We start from the raw sequence: 20,620 nt of genomic DNA, 5'->3' as shown, positions 1-20,620 counted from the left end.
ACTTTGCCACACACATGAATCCATATAATGTCTGCATCTGGCTTATGGATAAGGTTTGAAATGAATCTTATTTAAACATCATTTAGGCTTGTGAAGTCTGAACCGTAAATGAGGACACTGGATGATGTGATACAGTAGGTGCTGAATATTTTTACATTGATTTCCCAACTGAACTAATTACAGAAAGCATAGTAGTTCACTCCTGAGCATCACCAAAGGGGCACTGGTACCATTCCCTTAGATTCTTTGAATTTTGTTATCTATGAGTACTTACATTGCTTTTTTGTCCATCATCAACACTGCAAGTTATGGATTTACCATTTAAAAAAGAATAAAGAATTAGATTTACTAAATGTGTCCATAAAACCTGTCATATTTAATCTCTGCCTAGGTTTGACTTCAGCAAAGATGTGATTGTCATCTATAATCCCCGTCTGTCACACTGACATGTCTCTACTCTGTTTTTTTTCCCTCTTCTATTTTCTCTTTCAATTTTGGAAAACCCTTAAAGACGCATTAATCTTATCTTCCCAAACTTTGTAGATGAAAGAGCTCATCAAGAAGGGAATGTTTGGAAAAAGGCAGACTATACAAACTCTGAAAAGGATTTTTCTGAGCAACTTAAAAAAAAGCAGCAAATGCTCTGCTTTCAGACCAAGTGGTGGGCATTTCAAAATCTCTGATCATTCACCTGTTTCACCTGAGTTTAAAGTAAAAGGTTTTACAACAAAGTAGCATTTAAATAAAGATAAAAAGCAGCCTTTATGAACATAATCTGATTAAATTTAGTTCACTATGGCAACAAACAGAAAAGAACGCACAGCTTCAGTTTTGATCCCTCAGAAGGTTATCTGCCACTTTTATTATTTGCAGAAATCTGATGATAAAAATGTTTAGTTTGTTGCTTTATAACTTAAACAAAGTCCCAAATAAGGATCACCTCTTCCCAATATAGAAACATCATTTTTAAGAATCATAAACATTTGCAAATGAACAGGCTTTAATGATACTTTTATCGAGAGCGGCAGTAGTTTATCAGAAGTTTGTCTCTGAATTTCTGATGAACGGGGGCGGGGTTGCTCCTCACTAACCCCGCCCTGTCTACCCCTCCCTATTGTTGATAGCTCAGAGCAGGGAGCTTGTGGCTCACCAAGCGTATTTTCTTTATCACAATTAATCTCTTTTTCAAAGTGCATTTTTTAAAATGCTCCTGCATCACAAAAGATTTGACTAAAAATATGCAAATTTGAGCTTAATTTTTACAACATATGTTCTCCATCCTGATAAAAATGCCACAAGAACATGTTAAAATCACCCAAAACAGGATTTTCATTGGAGTGACTCTTTAAACAGATGTTTGAGGCTCAGACGGATTAGAGTTTAAAGAGTAACATGTTCAAAAACAACAGCCAACAAGCAGTTGGAGACCACAAAAAGCCAAGCTCCATCCCCATAACAGAAGAGTCTGACTTTTTCTTCTTTTCAGAGCACACGGTCTCAAAACTGGAATCTGCAAAAACACCTAAGGGCCCCCACTAACAGTAGACCACCCTTAAATTGCATAATCAGGCATGAAGAAGGGGCACGCTAAAGTGGAACTGAACTAGGCCCGGCACCATATGGAGTTCCTGCATTGATCACTGCATTTCATGAGTGCATTCCTCCAGGCCATGTTCGTGCACGCTTAAGAAGAGGCCAGGAGAAGTTCAAGCATGCGTGGATGTGTGTGCTTCTAGAAGATATCATCTCAAAGGATGAGAACTCTCAGCCTGTTCTCATTAAGGCCTAATGAGGGGGATGTAGGGTGGATTGGAAGAGAGGAGGACACAACAATTGGCCGTGACCAGAGTGAACAAGAAACAAGCAGGGCTAAGCGCAGATGTGCAGACGACTAAGACAAACCGTATAACTAACCGCCCCCCACCCCACCCTCTCAATAAAAGCCCCCGACACCACACCCAGACATGACAAGGATGAAATGGATCTCTTCATCTGCTTGGTGAAACTTTTGAAGTCCCTGCTAGAGCTGCAAAGCTTAAAGTGACAGCATTTTTACTTTTGACCATCCTAAAGGATAAAAAAGCAGGCGCTGGTAACCAGCGGTGGACAGGCGTTAGACAAGGGTGTTAAAAAGTATAAATGTTCCAGAAAAAATAGTCTGATCATCAAAAATAACAAAAAACTTAAATTAAATTAATCTATGAAAACCTGACCTTTTCCATCAAAATTCTATACGATCAAATATTGCGCTTAAAGTTTTTCTAAAACTGATTTTGAACTTCAATTGACAGATTTTTTTGGGAATCACAATGTTTTTAAACCCTTTAGTTAAATAAAAAAAAAAGTTTTTCTATTTGTTTTTTCTTGAGAAAAGGTCGATGCATTGGGTGATTTGGTAAGTTTTTGGTCAAAACAATGAAGTTTAAGAAGCAAAAAAAAGCACCATATTTACCCACCGTCTCAAATTTGATCTACGCATTTTTAACTGGGTGTAACTGGATTAATAAGAATTAATTATCAACACATTTTTCATTCTTTCAATACAGAAAATTGTCCTTTAAAAAAAAGTATCACAACAGAGGAATGTTTTTCAACAAAGCCATTTTGAAATGAGCAGGAAACGCACTTCTACTGCCCCTAGTGGAATAACGACGAACTGCAGGGCTGAAAACATGAACTTAGGTCTTGCTAATGAAATACGGGTCTCAGAAATGAGGATATTAAATATGATATGAATGGTTATATAGGGTTAAGTAACTTCTCTCAAAGTCAAAGTTTCCTCACTGCTGCAGATCATCTGTGATTCAAATGGTTTAAATGAGAAGCAGGACATTTCTATCTAAAAAGGTTGCATAATAGATGGTATTTAACTATTTATCTGGAGCTACGGGGAGATTTTTAGACATTAAAGTTGCATGTCCATCAAATAATAGCTTCAATCTAAGTTAAACAAAGATGCACGTAGGAGAGATTAACCCCTTAATGCTGTATGTCGCTAATTCACAATGTACCATTAAATCCAGGGTTCCACTTAATTTGCCACCAATTTGAATGTAAAAAACATTAAAGGATATTTTTCATAGAATTGGAAATTAAGTCTGGCCTGAAGGGGTTAACAAAACCATTACATTTTTCTTTAATAATTGGCATTTTTCAACTTTTAATATTTTAGAATTCAGATTTAGACCGTGTTCTGCAGTTATTCACACCAAATTTAAAGTCACATTTCCTCTGTGCACAGCTGTTGAATCTGAAAGAAACTCAATGGCTCTATAATAAAAAAGCTTATTTGCTCAGCACTCAGTGGACTAAGTTTCTTAAAGACACCTGCAGTGCCTCGTAAATTACTGACTTGACATGTTTTTCCTTTTAGGGTCTGTTTTCTTTCGGAGGAGAAGAACGATTTTACCCAGTGGAAGGAGTCATGATGCAGCCGCCTCGATCAACTGTCACCCTGCAGCCGCACCCCCTCTCTGGTGTGTCATGGTTCATTCCAAAGTTGTGCCCAAGTTCGTGGGCCAAAGTGACCGCAGCGCCAAGAGGATTGTCAGAATGGTCCTGGAAAAAATAAAATAAATAAAAAACAGAGTGAGCTGAGTCACCGTTATTTATTACATCATTTTTTTTAACATAAAAGACACCCCTCATTTGTGATCAAATGAACCAAAACAACATTATCCAAGGCTATAGATATTAATGTTGATTTTTTTTATGTAGAAACAATATCAACAAATAGTAGGGAACAAATGATGATAATAACACTTTAAAAGAGGAAAATAATTAAAGTTATTGCAAGCTAAATTGTAGCTATTTATGGCACTTACCAGAGAAGTGTGATTTATATCAAGTGGGAGAAGTTGCATTTAATTAGTCAGATCTGAGCTCTTTAGAGCGTTTTCTCTGCTCTGCATTTTCGCTTTGAAACATTATTAAACTGCGAGCTGTCAACTGCGGTTAGCTCAGTGAACTCTGACAGATATTCTGCACAGTCCTTAAAGAAAGGACGTTCCAGCTTCCAAAAAAACAGAAGAAAGCTCTATAAGGACTAAACTGAGGATAACTGATAAAAGACAAGAAGTACACAGGATTAAGGAAAACAGTGTAAAGTTGGAGTGACATGCTAAGTGTGACATGCTAAGTGAGAGCTGCTGCAGGCTGAGGATTTCCTGCAAGGTGTGTAAAACATGAGCACTTCAAGAGGCTGGATAAATAATGTAGGTGAAGGACCTATCAGCTCTTCATAGATGCAGAGGTGCGTGTTAGAGCACCTTGACTCTGGAATCTTCTGACATGGTGCATTATTCAGGAGCACTGCAAGCTCAGAGTTACCAACTATTCTTCTGTCAGCTGTCAGTTCTGCAATACCACTAAATTCAACTCTGATTTTGTTTTCTTTTTTCAAATACAACAAAAATATTCAACAATAACGGTTTTGTTCACCATCAAAAGTATAGAAACATGTACACTTCATTAGAAACAGCAGCTATTACAGAGCCTTTCCAATGAGAGTCATGTTTTTGGTCACGATTTTAATCACGATTATGGCATAATCGTAAAAGACCACTGGGAACGCTTTAAAATAGATCATAAGATGATTGGAGTGGGACTTATAGGAAAAAGCAAGCTGGAAATATTTTTTTTTTAGAGAATACATGTCTAAGTGGTAACATGATTTATGCTTAATGCTGTATTTTCAGTCCAGCCTTTTGAGTTGATATGAGCTAATCTGCACGACACTAAACAAAGTCAAGTGTTTACATGCATGCAGTCAAAGTGATTTATCGGAACCAAATGAAGGGAGCTAAAGATCTCCTTTGCTTTGCAATTGTAGAAAATAAACACCAACACTTCAGTGTGTTTGTCTCTGTCAATACGGCTTACTATGAGGTGCACAATCAATCACTTAAGTTAGAAAACAGATCTGATTTTTGTTAGGCAGAAACACACAAAAGGAAAGGACAAAACAAAAGTAGATAGAGAAAAAAAGCTTACATGTATTTTCTACACGGTAAACGCTAAACAAAGACAGACATTTGACATCAAGCATTACTTTAACATACCATGACGATTCCTCCCGACTGCTCTGCTGTGCACATGCTCATGATGGGTGCCATTCCAATGGTAGTGCCCTGAAAAAACACCCCACTACAACAAAAAACACAGTAATTATCACATTATGTAGGTACAGAATTATTACAATTAATGATAAAAAACAATGCTGGATTATCTGCAGTGCTAATGAAATTCTTCAAAAACTGCAATAAAGCAACATCAGGTAATTTTGGGGGCGATTTTCGTTCATGGAGTTGAACGTTCTACACAACAGGAAGTCCTAAGATTTAGGGAAAAACAATACTTCACATGACATGTCAAAGGGGTGAAGCCTAAAAGCACAAATTCTTTCAGGACTGTGAACTTCCGGGAATTTAGTCACCCAGAAAAGGAAACTTCATTCATCACCCCATGGTAACACATTTTTGGTAACCTAAATAGTTTTTTTGAACATTTCACAAATCTTAATTTGCAAACTAGCTTTATATCTTTATAGAAAAGTTAATAGCAAAGTGTGTATTTTGGGGTATAGCTACATTGCGACTGGAGTATTGTCTCATGCCTCTTCACAACCCTCCTCTAGGAGCACCTGGAGTGTCCTTGGAATAGATTCAATTAAAATGAAATGTCAGACATGCAAGGAAATTATGGATTAAAAGTACAACACTGGTTAGATTCCTGGAGTTGATGCTCAAAGACTGTTTTTGTCCCATTTTTACTGCTAAAGTGTCACTCAAAAAATAAAAGCAAATCTGGTCTTCTAATATAATTTCACAAATGGTTTGGAAAAAACAAAACAAAAGTAAGTTCAGCTGACCCTCTCAATTGCTTAAACTGAATATCTATTACTAACCTTAAACCTTTTTCATTAAAAAAATATTATTTCAAAATCCCACAAATTTAAATTACATTTTTTTATTCAGTTAAAAACTTCTCATTTATATTACTCATTCATAGAAACCATTACAAACTGCTTTTTCTTACTCATGTCTACATAGTTCCTTAAATGATTCTTGAGTTTAGCAATCCACATTTTAATTTCACGTTTGATTACTCATTGAAATAGTTTTGCTAATATTAAAAAGAATGCTCCTTTATGATTTTCTTCTATTTTTGTTATAAAGTAGGAAAGTGTGATAGCTGCTGGAATATCTGGACTGGAGCTTCAGAAAGGTCACCCCTTACCATCCAGAGAGGAATGATAATCCCCTTCTAGAAAAAACAAATCTGCTTTGATCGTTTGATATCGATCATTCTAGGAGAAAATGGTTGATATATTTTAATACACGTTCTTCATGATAACAATACCTAATAAGCTGGGCATTGTCATGCGGCTTCAGCGGCAGCAGCTTGACTTTCCTCCAGTCCAGAAACTCGTGTAAGGTGGTGAAGGGGTCTTGGGTAATCGGACATTTGTCGACGTCGCTCCAAACTTCAAGCCCCACTAGTGCCACTCGAATGTTCAAAGCCCTGTAAAACTGAGAGGTGGCAGGACAAAGTTGGCACTTCTTTACCCTCTTCGTGCGCTGGAAAATGAATTCCATCAAACTGTAGCTTAAAATGATAAGTAAAGCCCCTAAATGCAAAACTGACGCGTCCCGCACGATCTTTTGAACTGGCCTCTTCACAACACGTCTCAGCTGAGTCCTAAAATTGATCCTCCTTTTATAATCCAATCAGCCTTTGCTCCCATGTTGGATAATTCTGACTAGGCTTGATGTGACCCCTGATAAATCACATTCCAACCCCGCATTAGTCTGTCTCATTTGATGGTTACCTTGTCCACATAATTTGCAATCTCAGCCAGTCGCTGCTTGACCTTCTCCATGTCTTTGCCTTGTTTCTGGAACTGAACCCAAGAAGATGGAAGAAAATTAAAGACAGAAAAAGAAGATAAATGTTGGTAATCCTCATAGAATCAATTGAAAAACTTCTTTGGGACACACTGAAATATCTTTAAAACCATAGGATATTAAACCTAATCTCAATCCTCTCATCTTTTGGAATATCTAAAGTCTAAGAAGATCATTCAGGGCACACATTAGGTCTCAACTGGTCCTCTCATATATGCAAACGGATGGAGAAGAGTGAAGGAAGACATCTGAGGGGACATAAGTGGAGCCGCTTTATCTGCATCCCATGGGGAAAGGGCAATTTACCACAAAACCTCAGAGGCCGTTTCCTGTGGGATCCAACCGAAAGGTTAAGGGGTTGAGCGTCTGACCGCCGCTCACCTCTCTGTTGTCAGCCACAATGATGAGCTCCACATACTTGGTTGTTGTCTGGACATCGCGTTTAAGCTGTTAAAAATAAAGACATCAGAAGGAATAACAATAACAGAAAATCAGAAATGGAGGCAACTACAAGATTTTCAACATAAAATACAGCTATTGTAGCAGGAATTGTCAAAATAAAAGCCTTAGAAAAATGTCTTGTTAAAATTAGAATTGACAGTTTTTAGGAAATTTTCAAATGAATAAAACGAAACACAATATGAAGAAAAAAATGGAGATATTTGATTTCAAAAACATATTTATTGAGTATATGAACACTGATTTATGCAATAATTATTCAACATTCCCCTACTCCTAAACTAGAACCTATGCGACCTACTGCTCATTAACATTGCAAAAGGTCTTAAAGTTGGCTTGAAAGTTTGCTAAAGTTTAGGTTTTTAAAAAGGTTATTGACTTCAATCCTGGGTTAGGCCAGAACTTACTTTTGCAGCAAGCTGTGTTACCTGCAAAAGTCACACAAGTAGGCTTACTGACTTGCAGATTGAACAGCATCCTGCTGGCTAAGGGCTCTGTCTTCACACCATGACACTCTTTGAGCCTCTTCATCCTTGCTGCCCTGGCAGCTCTATACTTCTATCTGTCACCTTCAAAGATAAGCTATGATGGGCAGCCCTGCTCAAAATGCAGTCCATAGTGATTACCAAGTGTAGAAGGCACATAGAAATTAAACTCTAGGAAAGAAAAAAAGGAGGAGTGGGATGAGCAACAGGGATGGAGGAACGTGGAGATAAGGGCATGCAAACAAAGATTCAAAAGTGAGGTTATTTTCAATTCAGTACTGCTCTTTAAAATAAGTTGCAGTTTGTCAATCATGGAAAACCAAATATGCATAGAAATTCTATGAAAGTTATAGGAAGACTTTTTTTCTTTATTAAAAATAAGAAAAACAAGATTTCATTTTTCCAGCTGGGAAGTATTAATTTCTTATTTTTAGGACATAAATTGTGAAATACTTTGTGACAAATGCATCCAAGCCCTAAAATTTACATGTTCTGGCATCTTAGTAATTATGTTGCACTTTGCATTGATGTTCAGGTCGTTAAATACAGAAAATGTATTACTGAGGCCCTAAATCTCCATAAATCTCAATTATTTAATGTCTTCATATCTTGGACACGCCCTATTTTCCTCATACAACCAAAAAAAAGAAATCTACAAGAAGTCGTGTTGAATTAGTTTCCTGACAGCAGAGCATCACATTATTCTACCCCACTCCTCTTTATCAGACTATCACTATCAAAGCAGTCTGCAAACACTCGCCTTTATCTTTAAACCCTCGAGCAGGGCACAGCTGAGCTTATCAACACGCCAGCACACACCTAAGCCACCCACTGTAACATGCTGAGGTGAGCTGTGTAATGTCAAGTATAACAAATCTGACTTTAAAGTGAAATTTCTAGTTCGCCTCCTTTCTTTTTTTCACAATATCCTGCTTTGTCTTACATTTAAGATTAACTTTCTCCATTTTTATTTAACTTTATTGTTCAAAAAATACTCTAAAATATGAACTTACTGCTTCTGTCATGTAGGAGGTACGACTTAGTTACTTTTTTTTTATTTGTTCTCTTGAAAATTTTTGCAGCCCACTCACAACTTGAAAAAAAACTGGCTGTACTCTACTCAGCATGTTTCCACTCAACACAATAATTTATGTAGATGAGTTATAACATCACAGGTAGCTACTTACAGCTTAAAAAGCTACTTGAAGCTAACTAAAGTAATTCCCAAAGGCTTGATTCTCACACCGACATCAGTAACAATGTTTTAGCTTTAAAGAAACGTTGTCATCATCAGAACACACAATCGGCTCCCTTCCACACCAAAACTCTGCCGCGGTTTGTACTGCTAAAATCCACCATCTTTGTTTACGTCTGCCTATCATCACAGCTAAGATAGGGATCACTGGAGTCTATGGTCCCCACTTATGAGCGCTCATTGTCTCGTAAAGCCCTGTCGCCTCTAAGACTGGAGCGTTCCCTGGGGCAATGGCCGAGGGGCTTTATCCTCAAGCTCGGAAAGGTCAGGAGGAGCCGAGGGAAGGGAGTGCAGTGGGTTTCTTCCAAGAAAGCAGTTTAATTCTGGATGGACAGATTCTGTTCCAGACCAGATGGATTTATTCAGTCTGATGTAACTCTAGGAGCAAAAGCTCCCGTTCACGTCCTTACCTCAGGCGTTAACAACCAACACTCATCTACTCCAGGGCGCTAATGGAGGCATATATAATGGACGGCAGGAGTGAATATTTAACAAGTAATAGCCTCTAAAGTATATAGCTGACCACTTACCTACATCTACTTCTATAATTTTAGAAAAGAAAAGGGTTTTTCTCCTTTCCCCCTATATTTAGTAGTATATTCAACATTTACAGAATGGAATTGGCCAAGTACAGACACAGATTTCCATCTTTACATGCAGTTCAAAGCAGGGTGTGATTAAAATTTGAGCTCAAGGATTTGGATGGGAGATGCAGAGAAATGCTTCTTTTCTAATATATATATATAATTAGAAACTATACCTGAAGTGAAAATAAAGAGTTTTTGCCGCTCATTTACCGAACAGAAGGAGCGGAATAAAACCTCTCTTTTGTAAGGATGAACACAAGCGTGAAATGACCGTGTTCCAATACTTCTTTGTCAAAATTGCAGATAACGTTGAATGAGAGAGCGCTGAAGAGGGGGCTAAGCTTTAAAGAGAAGCCCCATCATAGCAATTTCATCTTATCATGTAAAAAGCATGAATGTGAACACTGGTAGGACAACAAAGAACCTTACTCTGTCATTGCATTGGTTCATTTAGGCGACACAATACGCAGTTTTATTTTAGTGCAGCAAAACGTCTGAAGCTTGAACTGTTTCAATTGGTGAGAAATTTAGCTGTATCCAAATATTAAGAGCTGTCATTTAGATAATTCACACACTATTTCCTCCTTGGTTCTCTAAACTGCAAGAACCATATTGTCTGCACTACAAGGTGCCCTTAGAAACCTTAATTTTTTGCAAAAAAAACGACATTGCGCTTTATAACCGGGGTGCCTTATATTTAGAATTACTCTTGTTTTGTTTACTACGGTGGCCTTAAAGTGCAAATCACATCAACAAATCACTCGAAAAACATTTTAAAGATTACAACGACAAACATATATCCTCAAATTCACACAACTCCTGAGAGCGGCCCATTCTGTAAAAACAGCCTGTGGCCAGGCTCAGTGATTAGGACACCTGATTTCGGATAATTGAGAGGGGTCAATAGTTACTTTTGATAATAAAGTGTATTAAAAAACAAACAGAGAAATAGACCATTAATTGATGGTGTGCCTTATAATCGGGTGCACCCTATAGTGCAGAAAAAACGGTAAGCCTGGTTACACTCTGATTTCAATTAAGATGACCATTTTTGTAAAAAGAATATATTGACAGTCAGCTGATTTTGAGCTCACACAGCAGCAATAAAGCAAAACTAAAATACCTTTTCACAGATTTTTGCCCTTAATTTTTTTTCTGCATTTTTAAGGGACAGAAGATGATGATTTTGAGCACTTTATGTACTATGTTCTGTTGTTTATCCTTATCAGTTGGACATCACCCTCACATTTGCTAATAGCTGGTATTATGGTATTTAACACTTCCTGGTAGTTTTATTTTGAAGGATCTGAATGATGTTTGGTGACAAAATGAGGCATTTTCAGTAGAAGATCTGACCTGATGTAGAAAAATTGACGTGTTTCAGCATCTACAGACAGAAAGAGGCCTCTCCTCTATCTCCGGCCCTATTTGCCAAGATTTGATCATTAACAGTTTTCTTCACTTCTGTCTTACCAGCTCAACCAAGCCTAACGTGGCATTTTTCTTGTTTTGCCAATCACTTTGGCAAAAACACTTGCAATATGTTATTTAGGTCTGCCATGTGGGTTCTTGAACATGTTATATGGTAATATGGTGTTCACACTGGACTGTTACTATCCAATACTCACAAGTCGTCTTTTACAGCTCTATTCCACTACATTAAAGACCTTTGTGTTTTGGTACAGGAAGTGACAAATGTTGGTACGTCACCACCAAATATAAGTCCCTAATGGGTCCAAGATCAACTGGTTTAACTTTCAATGCGCGTTCAGTGGCTGTGTGTTTTGGGGGTAGAGCCTAAAAACGGATGTAAAAACTTAACTTAATACGAATGAACGCAAGAGTTTTGAAAGCAGGATGCCCAAAAAGCGGATTCACATTGACTTTTGTAGGCAAACAGGTTTTACCTTTTTATGTCCACAGACAATTTTGCACTTTTTAAAAAGATATCTTGATCAGACCCTTCGTTAGATACAGATAAGTGTAACGGTTAGTCATAAAAGCTAAAACCAGCTTGTCGATATTGTCTAACTCCTGCAATAACGCTAAAATATGAAAGGCAAATTAGAAAGTTTACATCCTTACTCTTGATCTGAAGGCCTTGAATGAACTGCTGCTTGACTGTATGGTGGGAGAAGATATGTTAAAATGGTGGCCACAGGAGCCAGGAACAAAGTTGAGATGCTCTGCTGTGTAAATCCTGTGAGTCCCATCGAAGCGATCAGCGTGCGGTTCCAGCACATAAGATCTGTCTCCGAGAGATATAAAACCCCTGCAGAAAATAAAACAGGCTGTTAAAAAAAAAGCCTAAATGCACACAGAGTTTCAAATAACTCCAACGGCAGGATTTCATGGAAAATCACCAGCTATGAAAGTACAAATTTAACTGATTTGCCTTGGTGGTGGTTTTAAAGCAGAAAGGATGAGGCTTTATGAGTACACTCATTAGTTCATATCATGTGGTGTTTCAACTCTTCACCTTGGCACTTGATGATGAGGTGATTTGCATTCATCACATAGAACTCCACTTGTTTTTTTAGTTTTTTTTTTACCATAAACCATTTTTCTCTGTTTTTTACCACCTCTGTCGTTCGTCTGCTCTGTGATTTAAAGTGACACGTTCACTGAGTAACTTTTGCTGAAACTGTGGGACTTTCTTCCACCTTGAGCAAATTTCAAAATCACATCTTCTCAAACGGAATTATCCCCAAAAGCTCGAGCGCCGCCAACACAAACCGAGAACTGTTTATCTCTGTGAAACAGGTCAGGCCGTGTGTAAACTTCTGTCAAAAACAGTTCAGTTGATCTGTCACTGCTCAGACAGGTTTCAGGAAAACTGAAATGAATAAATAGATGTTTGGAGTGAGGTCAGCAGGAAGGGCTGCACAGCCTCTGCAGAGGGTGTACATGTTTGGCTGATTAATCATAACATTCCTAGAGATCTCCCTCGATACATCCACAGTCATTTCTTCTGTTTGGCATCTGCAAACAAAGAGTGTCAAACCCTGCAACTCCTCAGTTGTGTAAATCATTGCAACATGTCACATGCAGCAATATAAACTCAGTGTCAACTCAGCTTATCTCTGTGGCTTAATTGTTTTTTTTCCCCGACAGTCTGACCCAGTTTTTGCTTCACTTGTGAGTGTGACATTTTAAAACATGAATAAGCATTGCTGGAAACAACATCAGAATGTGTTAACTCTTGGGAATTTATAATAAACATCATGACCTAAAGTAGGGATTTTACATGTCCTTTCTTTGTAGATTTGTAAGAACATCATGGCCAAAAGAAAAACCTTTATTGTCAAATTACTAGCTTGACATATTTTTAAAAGAAACTTTTTTTTTGCCTGGATTAACTAACCCACATTCAGACAAGTCAATTGAGAGTTGAATTCAGCATAAACCTTAGATAAATTCCACTGATATTACAGGGACTAATCTTAATATTATCTAATTCATCAATAGATCACTGACTAGAAACATTGCATGACAAAACAGAATAAAGCAGCATCTCAGTTCACGAACCTTATCCGTTTTTAAACATGGTGGTAGTATCATGGTATGGGCCTATTTAAAGTCACCTGGTCTTGGACACCTACCCATAAATTAGCATCATATTCCAAAAAATACTTGCAAATTGGTTTATTTTCGACATTTTTTGATAAACTGGAATTGGTTTCATGAGAGCAGTTTTAATCATCTCATTAAAAAAATATTGATTAACACAGATTTATTGATTTTGCTAAAGTTTGCACAAAATCATTTGTTTTACCAGAAATGCTTTGGAGAACATTTTACTATTACAGGAAAACCATCAGCATCCCAAGAAAAAAAAAAAAACCTGTTGAATAAGAGCAGTTAGACCAGTATAATCCTCCTTTTTTAATTTAAAGTTATAATAACCTTTCGAGCAATGAATGAATAAAGTGTTCAGATCAATAGTCTTACTGTGTCAACAGTGAAGACACTTACTTAATGCCAGCACATGTACTCAGGCTGACATCAGAGTTGTCATGGCCCTGCACCTCTCCATGGTAGTAGCAGTGTGCCTAAGGAAGCATACAAATAAAATAAAGAAACGTAAGTGCTACATTAAGAGATGTGAGAACATAGTTTTCAATTCAGTTAAATACAATCATATCAATCATCACCGAATTCTTTCAGCACATTTATTGGTTTTGTAATAAATTCATTAATTTTCCTGTGTTCTTTAAGAGAATTTTAATCAGTTTTATTACCGTAATTATTTGTATGCAATAATTGTTCATTGTATTTTCAGTATTTCTTTTTGTTCAGTCAAATTCAACAATTATGCTAAAAGTGTTTTTTACAACTATGAGACAACTATAATACATAAAAATCTAATAAATAAATCCGATTACGGTAATAATTATTTTAATGTGAGTACTTGTGATTGTAAATGAAAGTGGCTCAGCATTTTGTTGGTGACTCCCAGGCCTTATTACCACAAAAAAGGTCAGGAATATGAAAAATAAGCCGAATGATTACAGCTTTCGATTCCTTTTGAGATTTTTAGGCAAGTCCTTCAATAACACAGAATCATTTATGTTTAAAGACCCACTTCAATGAAAATCATCTTTTTGGTGTTAACATGTTCTTGTGGGTTTTTTTCTGATGATGGAGGATACAGAAAGGTTTTCCACAAACAGATCTATTAACGTCTTTGTTTTCCTCATCCGAGCTGGAATCTGGCTCAAAACTGTACGGCTGGATAGCTCTGGTAATTTTTAGGATGCTGGTTTGAGGGGCTGTAAGCTAGTGGGAGAGAGTGTAAACAACGGGATGATGGGAAATTAGTGCAGGGATACTCCCTGCCAACAGTCCCATCCACGAATTAGAGATTAATTACTAATAAACTCTTGCCGCTCTGCAGAAACTATGTCCTAAAAAAGACAGAGGTAGTTTCCATATTAGCTAAAAACAGCATAATTGTAATTAAAATACCACCGGGAATGTTTTCAAATAGAGCAAAAGTTGATTGGGGATTGACTTTAAGCATTAATATTTTCAGCTTAAGCTGTCTACTTCAGCAAGTAGATTAAAGTAAATCAGTAAGTCAGCAAGAAGGTGGAGAGGAAGTGTCTGGTTTAGAGTGAAAACAGGCCACTGGCCCTCTGCTTCATTAAGACAGCTCAGGTGTGGTCTGAAGGACGGCACTGCTGCTCTGGAATATAAGGCAGAATGAACATCTGACCAAAATAAAGGTATTCAACTTTAATGTCTTCAAACCTGTTATACTCCAGTGGCTGCTAATGTGGTATTGTTATCAGTGTCTAAAGGGGAGTTTTTGATTAGAAAAACTGAATAAACTTGCTTGTTTTACATCAAACAACTATTTTGCAAACATTTTTCAAAAGAATTTCCTGAAAGGTTACTTTCAATAATATGGGGAAAAAAATTGGTAATGTCACAGAAGTCACTTATTGAGAAAAGAAACAGAAAAATATAATCACAGGGGGAAATGGTCCAGGTCCAAGATGATTGGGAACACTTGAAAAAATACCTCAGGCAGAAACAATGACAAGTGGAAAAAAGGCACCAAGAGATATGAACAGTGAACCTTTGTAATAGCACACTGACTGTACAGCACACCTTTTTCAATTGAACAACTGATTGCTACATGCTTCTTGATGAACAAAACTACAATTATATTTCTATTTCTTTCTACCTATTTTAATTCTATTTCTATCTATTTCTTTCTATCTATCTATCTAAAGATGAACAGATGACGTTTGGACATTTTTGCATATATTTGCACATTGTTATCTGTTTGTAAATAGTCTTTAAATTATACCACCTTATTTGTTAACATTTATGCTACAGTTTTGTTTTTATACTATTGTATTTTCTCTAATGTTTCTTGCAACAGTAACGCACAAATTTCCCATAGATCTATCCTTCTAATTATCCATATCTATCTATCTCTATCTCTATATTGACAAACATTTTCATTAACCCTTATATTTTATTCGGGTCAAAATCGACCTCTTTCCACACTTTACACTGGTCAATTATGACCCAAACCCAATAAAAGGTTAAATTTGATCTACATTTGGTTATCTTTTAGCTCATTTTTTATCTATAGTTGTTGATTGTTTAGCTTTGCTCTTATATAGTGTTTGTTTTCACACTTAAAAACGGATCAATTTGGACCCAAACACAATTTAAGGGTTAACAAATCTGAAAACTTTTAGACATAAAGGCACTATCAAAAACCATATCTGTTTGGAAAAAGATTTGTGAGAATATAATTGTTTCAACATGTTTTGTTGATTATTGTGTTTTTATTAGTGCAGTGCTGGGTGTACATGTTTTGGTCAAACTATTAAGAAAAGAATGTGGGGTCATGTCGTCACGTTCACTGATTTCTCTTAGTCTTTAGGTATTTTTGCTGCTTAAGAAAGGGGGAATTTCGGAGATGGGGTGGAGTGCAAAATCAATCATGTTGTGTTAAGCTGCTTCTACTGCACACCCAACGCTGTGAAGGCTGTAATCTAATTAGACACTTTTTAGAAGTGCAATGAAAAAGAACAATCCATTACTGGAAAGGAAGGAGGCACAAAGACAGCATAGAACTCTGCATGAAATATGAAATTAGACTTTATTGGGGAGAAACCGGGCTAGATTTAGTGCATAGAGCCAATGCTAGAACCTCATGATTCATTGATGTGATCATGACTGTGATGCATTGATATGACGGATATGAATAGACCTTTAGTTTCCATAGTTTCAGCAGAAATGAGAGACAAAAGTACTTATGTGTTCAAATCAGAGGTGCTGAAGATTAATAACTAAAACCCAGGTTATCATGGGAGGTAACACAAGGCGCTAACACGACATTGTTGTTCTATATTCTTCAAGTTAAGTATCTAATATCCATGGAGTTGATTTATATTCCTAGGAGGCAGCTTTTTTTCTAACACAAGACACGTCTTTATTAAGATCTATGTGAACTTGGTGAGACAAGGAGAGGGTGTTGCACAAGAACAGAGAGAAGGCTGACTCATGCTGAAGTTGCTTCCAGCAGTGTCTTCCTGCGGACTGAACTGAACCTGCGAGATCCCTTGCCCAGATCACTATATCAGTCTCCTCCCTGTTGTCAGGGTGAACAAATGATCCTACGTATGAGTCTCAAAAGGTTCTGTTGCCAGTAAAAAGATTCTCCCATGAAGTTCTCACAGTGGTCACAACGGAGAAGAGGGATAAGAGCAAAAAGAGACGCTTGAAGGATCTAATGTAAAATGTATTACAAACTTTAATGCAAAGCTTTTTTTTTTTTGATAGGGAAATTCAAATTAATCATTCTTTTTCACTTTTTTGTCAATCAAAACAAAACTGAAGGAATCAGACTCTCTATGAATAAACGTCACTGCTTTTTAAAGTCCCCTTCGCAAGACAAACCTGACACTTTTAATGTTTTCATGCTCATGAAATTAGCTTTTTCTAATGAGTGAAGCCCCCACCAGTGAGCCCACTTTTCTCTGATTTAGGTGTGGACACTAAAGAAGAGCATTAATCTCTTTTTTTGGTGGATTTTAGGTGTGACAGTTGGGCGTTCTATAAGAAGATGGTTTATTACAGGGTTCTTTAAAGTAAACATTTGACATTAAATTGGGTTTTAAATGAATTTTTAAAAAGCCTTAGGCAGAGAAAACAGTTAATGACATTAAACCAAAACACATTTCTTTGTTCCACTGAAATGCAATTAGTTTTTTTTCTCTGAAGCTCTAAATAAATGTGTGTAAAGTAAAAGGATATTTATGTGTCTGTGGATGATATTCTCAAAGAACCACATTAATTAAAGGCTGTACATATTTTGCTGAGACATGGCCGAATGCATTAATTAATATTAGCATTAATTACCTTATTGCTGCAGAAAAGCTGTGTTCAAATAGCTGTTCAACTGCAGAGCTTCATGCCCAAGTCATTTCACGGTCTTCAAAGTATAAACCGATTCTCAGCCAACTGTCAGCTCAACCAAAACGATGCAGGAGAAGTTTGGAAACTGGCTATACTAGAAACCAGCAACTTTGCACAATCATAGAAAACATAAAATCTTTTGTTGCTCTGTTTTACTAAAAACAGGGATCTTAAAGCCATAAAAAGTGAAGAAATGATGGATATCATGACCGAATATGGTCCGACTTAAGCCTTAGTCGCATACACTCGTACAGGGGGATTGACTGAATGGGTGCTGTGGGTTATTGGGTTGTCTAGGCCCGTCAAAGGTGGCAGCCACATCTTAAGGAGGAGCGTAGATGTGTCTTGCAGTTCCCTTGTCCATTAAGGGATATCAGAAAAATGGAACATATATGTAAATGATGGTCGTGTGTGGGGTAAGTGTGTTGTAAAGTATTTGTAAGGATAACATAGGTTACATGCGCTCATAATGCATGGATGATGCTGTTGTACGGTGTCCTTACGCCACACTCTAGCACAGGGGTGTCAAACTTCAGGCCTCAACGGCCGGCCTCCTGCTGGTTTCCAGATATCCTGCCATATCGGCTACTGATCACCTGGATCAGGTGTGCCAACAAGAAGCTTCAATGGCAAGTTGGTTGGAAAAACAGTTGGACATGCCCCTCGAGGCCTGGATTCTGACACCCCTGGATTAGGTGCAAGTCCCCTTTACTGTGCACTAGTACTGCGCTTACAAATGATATGCAAATGCCTGTAGGATGCCCACACAAACTACCCTCTGATTGTCTAATTTCCTCATTTTCAATAGTTAGGCTGGTGCAAGGAGCACGCAGGGGAATGAACAGCACCAATGGGCTTCTTGTGCAGGATTTGGGAGGTGTGGAAAAAAAGGAAAAATCTGTCTGATACACCTGCTTCTGACCTACTTCACCCTTAACTTACCCTAAGTCTTCACTGTGACTTGTCGCCCACAGGAAGAAAAAAAATTGCCTGAACATTTTGGCTCGACCACCAAGAGGCCAACGACATTGATATTTTGTGCGAGCAATCTACAAGTACAAGTTTGCCCATTTTTTTCCCACAGACAGCCCATATTCACCTGTAAGGGCAGTTGTGACAAAGATCTTATGTGTGCAAGTACCTGTTTAATAAAAGACAAGTCTGCTTCGCCATTCCCAAAAGTTTTCAGCTTTACTTAAGATATTTTTACTGATTTTTTTATGTTCTCTTGTATTGTGACATACTGTATTTTCTCTGACAATTGCTTTCTAAAATTTGTTTCAATAAATTTAAAGTCCAACTCAGATCATCTTTTGTCCATTTTAAAGCATTTCCAGTGGTCTTTTAATCATGATTATGCTTTTTTAGCTAAAATAGAAAAAAACTGTGTCGTTGTCTAGAACTTCGTTTCTGCAGAGCGGCAGGAGTTTATTAGAAATTTCCTTCCGAGTTGTGGGTGGGATTGTTGGTGCAGAGCAGGCCGGCCTCCTCCTCTGTTTACACTCTAGCTGGCTTAAAGCCCCTCACACCCCCAACCAAACATTAGCCGTACGAAAAAAATTGTGAGCAATATCGGAGCTATCCAACCGTACAGCTTTTAGCCAGATACCAGCTCAGACCAGGAAAACAAAGATGTTCATGGATCTATTTGTTTTTCAAAGTGGATGCATCAGAATGGAGCAGAGCAGGAAGCTTGTTGCCTGCTGATTGTATATTATAAGCCACAGGTGGAAACTTTTTCAAACTGCATTTTTTCATCTGCTCCTCATTCACAATGATTAGGGCAAATACTCAGAAAAACAGTTTGTTTTGTACATATGTCCTCTACTACCAGTAAAATCCCACAAGAACATGTTAAAAATGCAAAAAACATGATTTTCACTGGAGTGGGTCTTTAACGCCATTTTAAAATGTATTGCGTTTTTGGCCAAAAGGAAAGCTACATCAAAACAAAGTTGCTCTGTATTAAACTGGGCCGTTCTTTCAACCAAGGCCCCCTCCGTTGTGCGTCAGTGCACATCAATCTTGATTTGCAGGCATTGATGGTAAAAAATCACAACTAGATCAACAATCTTCTCAGATATTTCTTAGATAAATAGGCTATTTCAATTTATACAGCCCAAAGTTTATAAATCAAATAAATATTTCATGGTCTGCGTGCCTTCTGAAGTGCACTTATATGTTCACTAATTTATTATTTTTGTGCAGGCCTGCATAACAAAACATTTTTGGGGATGGTTTTAGGCTTATCTATTATATAAGACTTGCGTTACTCCTGAAAACTCCCCCTATTCTCTGACCTCTGTCCTCATTTCTTACATCAAATATGAATCTGCTTACTAAATATGGAGCCACTCACCTACAAAGCCTTCTTTATGAACAACTCTAGGTGCATCAAAAGTGAGTGTGGCCACAATCCATTGATTTAGCTTTACTTCATCACTCAGCCTAATATTAGCACGGTGACGTCAGAGGAAGAGCGTGGCGAAGGGCCGGCAGTCAGAGCAGATGTCTGTGAGCGATGTGGAACACACAGAAAAGTCTAGATCCAGAAATCAGAGAGGGAGGTAAAAGTAAACATACCGTGAAGTTGGAAGTGCCCGTGACTGCACTGCCGTCCTCCAGGTAATGGGTTTCAGTATAGTTACTCGCAAACAGCCCCCTATAAAACAAAATCAAAGACAACAAATGCATATGAGTGACCCCCCAAAGGACTTCACGAAAAGACGAAAATCGATCAGAATGTCTTGAGCTGCTAAACCTGGACAGATGATAAACAGTCTGACAGGATTTGACTCTTAACCCTGCTTTAGGAAAGCATAAATTGAAGGGATAAAAGTGGAACCTTATAGAAAGAAATCAGGTTTAAAAAAAAAAAAACAGGTGCTTTGAAGTTTTCTATTAAACTGCCATGACAAAGCATCCAGAATCAATCAATAACTCATTCCAAGATACAACTTAGCGGTAATTAGCTCAGATTCTGCA

At 37.5% G+C, this 20,620-nt stretch overlaps 1 protein-coding gene across 1 annotated transcript in view; it reads right to left on the bottom strand.

The window, feature by feature from the left end:
* Window positions 1-20,620, bottom strand: part of adam12a (ADAM metallopeptidase domain 12a) — a 100,443-nt gene that overhangs the window by 22,593 nt on the left and 57,230 nt on the right. The window contains exons 4-11 of the mRNA XM_011488263.4: window positions 20,219-20,297; window positions 13,667-13,743; window positions 11,777-11,963; window positions 7,287-7,352; window positions 6,830-6,901; window positions 6,361-6,530; window positions 5,061-5,145; window positions 3,410-3,558 (exon numbers count right to left, since the gene is read on the bottom strand). Of these exons, the coding sequence (XP_011486565.1) occupies window positions 3,410-3,558; window positions 5,061-5,145; window positions 6,361-6,530; window positions 6,830-6,901; window positions 7,287-7,352; window positions 11,777-11,963; window positions 13,667-13,743; window positions 20,219-20,297 (885 nt within the window). The remainder of the gene's footprint in view (window positions 1-3,409; window positions 3,559-5,060; window positions 5,146-6,360; window positions 6,531-6,829; window positions 6,902-7,286; window positions 7,353-11,776; window positions 11,964-13,666; window positions 13,744-20,218; window positions 20,298-20,620) is intronic.

This window comes from Oryzias latipes, chromosome 19, assembly GCF_053564925.1.
Source record: "Oryzias latipes strain Hd-rR chromosome 19, Olatipes_Hd-rR_3.1".
Classification (NCBI taxonomy): domain Eukaryota; kingdom Metazoa; phylum Chordata; class Actinopteri; order Beloniformes; family Adrianichthyidae; genus Oryzias; species Oryzias latipes.
The sequence above is the reverse complement of the archived record's forward strand: the minus strand, read 5'-3'. Positions and strand labels throughout refer to the sequence as shown.